Below are 657 nucleotides of genomic sequence, written 5' to 3'. Positions count from 1 at the left end.
GGGGGCGGGGGCCCCCTCTGTGCGTCCCGGGGTTCCCCCCCCAGCCTGCCCCCGCGGTCCGGTGGCGAACGGTGGCCACAGTGCGGGGATCGTGGGTGAGCCGCAGTGTCCCTGGGGTCACGGCACTTCCGACAGCGGCCGCTCTGGCCTCGGTCGGCATCCGAGCGCGCACCCGCAGCCGCCCTTCCTCGGCAAGGCGCGCCTGGAGCCGCCTTTTAGCAAGAGTGGACAATTGAGCAGCTGTTTTCTCGGCCATCCTTTTGTCGTTCAAAACGGCCATTTCTGAGTGCTCCGTGAGTGAGGGTTTCCTAGGGCTAGGACGGGGAAGGGACAGGCGCCGCGACAGTCGTTCTGCGGGTCTGGTTCCCCAGTGGCGCAGGGACAGGTTCTGTTCCCCTGGGAAGCGGCTCCCTCCGGACAGCGCCCCCGTCCGGGAACATCCCTGTAGGGGTCCTGCTGCCCCTCCTGCGTTCCTCGGGTGGGGACAGGCGATGGGCCTAGAGCGGCTCGTCCCGGGCCGGAGGTCACTGTGATCGCGCGGCGCCGGTGCCCTGGACCCAGGCTCCCTTCTCGGATGCCAGGCCCGGGGGCTGCAGGGCGACGAGTGCCGTGCTGGGTCCGATCCCGCGGCTCTGCCCAGGGGGGGGCGGCCGGCGA

At 70.8% G+C, this 657-nt stretch overlaps 1 protein-coding gene across 1 annotated transcript in view; it reads right to left on the bottom strand.

Annotated features, from left to right (window-relative positions):
- The window catches only part of PIGZ (phosphatidylinositol glycan anchor biosynthesis class Z (Gwada blood group)), a 35,217-nt gene that overhangs the window by 33,688 nt on the left and 872 nt on the right, over window positions 1-657 (bottom strand). Inside the window, exon 2 of the mRNA XM_006156816.3 lies at window positions 24-632. Coding sequence (XP_006156878.1) covers window positions 24-632 — 609 coding nt within the window. The remainder of the gene's footprint in view (window positions 1-23; window positions 633-657) is intronic.

Source organism: Tupaia chinensis, unplaced genomic scaffold, assembly GCF_000334495.1.
Source record: "Tupaia chinensis unplaced genomic scaffold, TupChi_1.0 Scaffold000515_1, whole genome shotgun sequence".
Lineage (NCBI taxonomy): Eukaryota > Metazoa > Chordata > Mammalia > Scandentia > Tupaiidae > Tupaia > Tupaia belangeri.
Note: the sequence above shows the minus strand (reverse complement) of the source record. Positions and strands in the feature narration are given on the sequence as shown.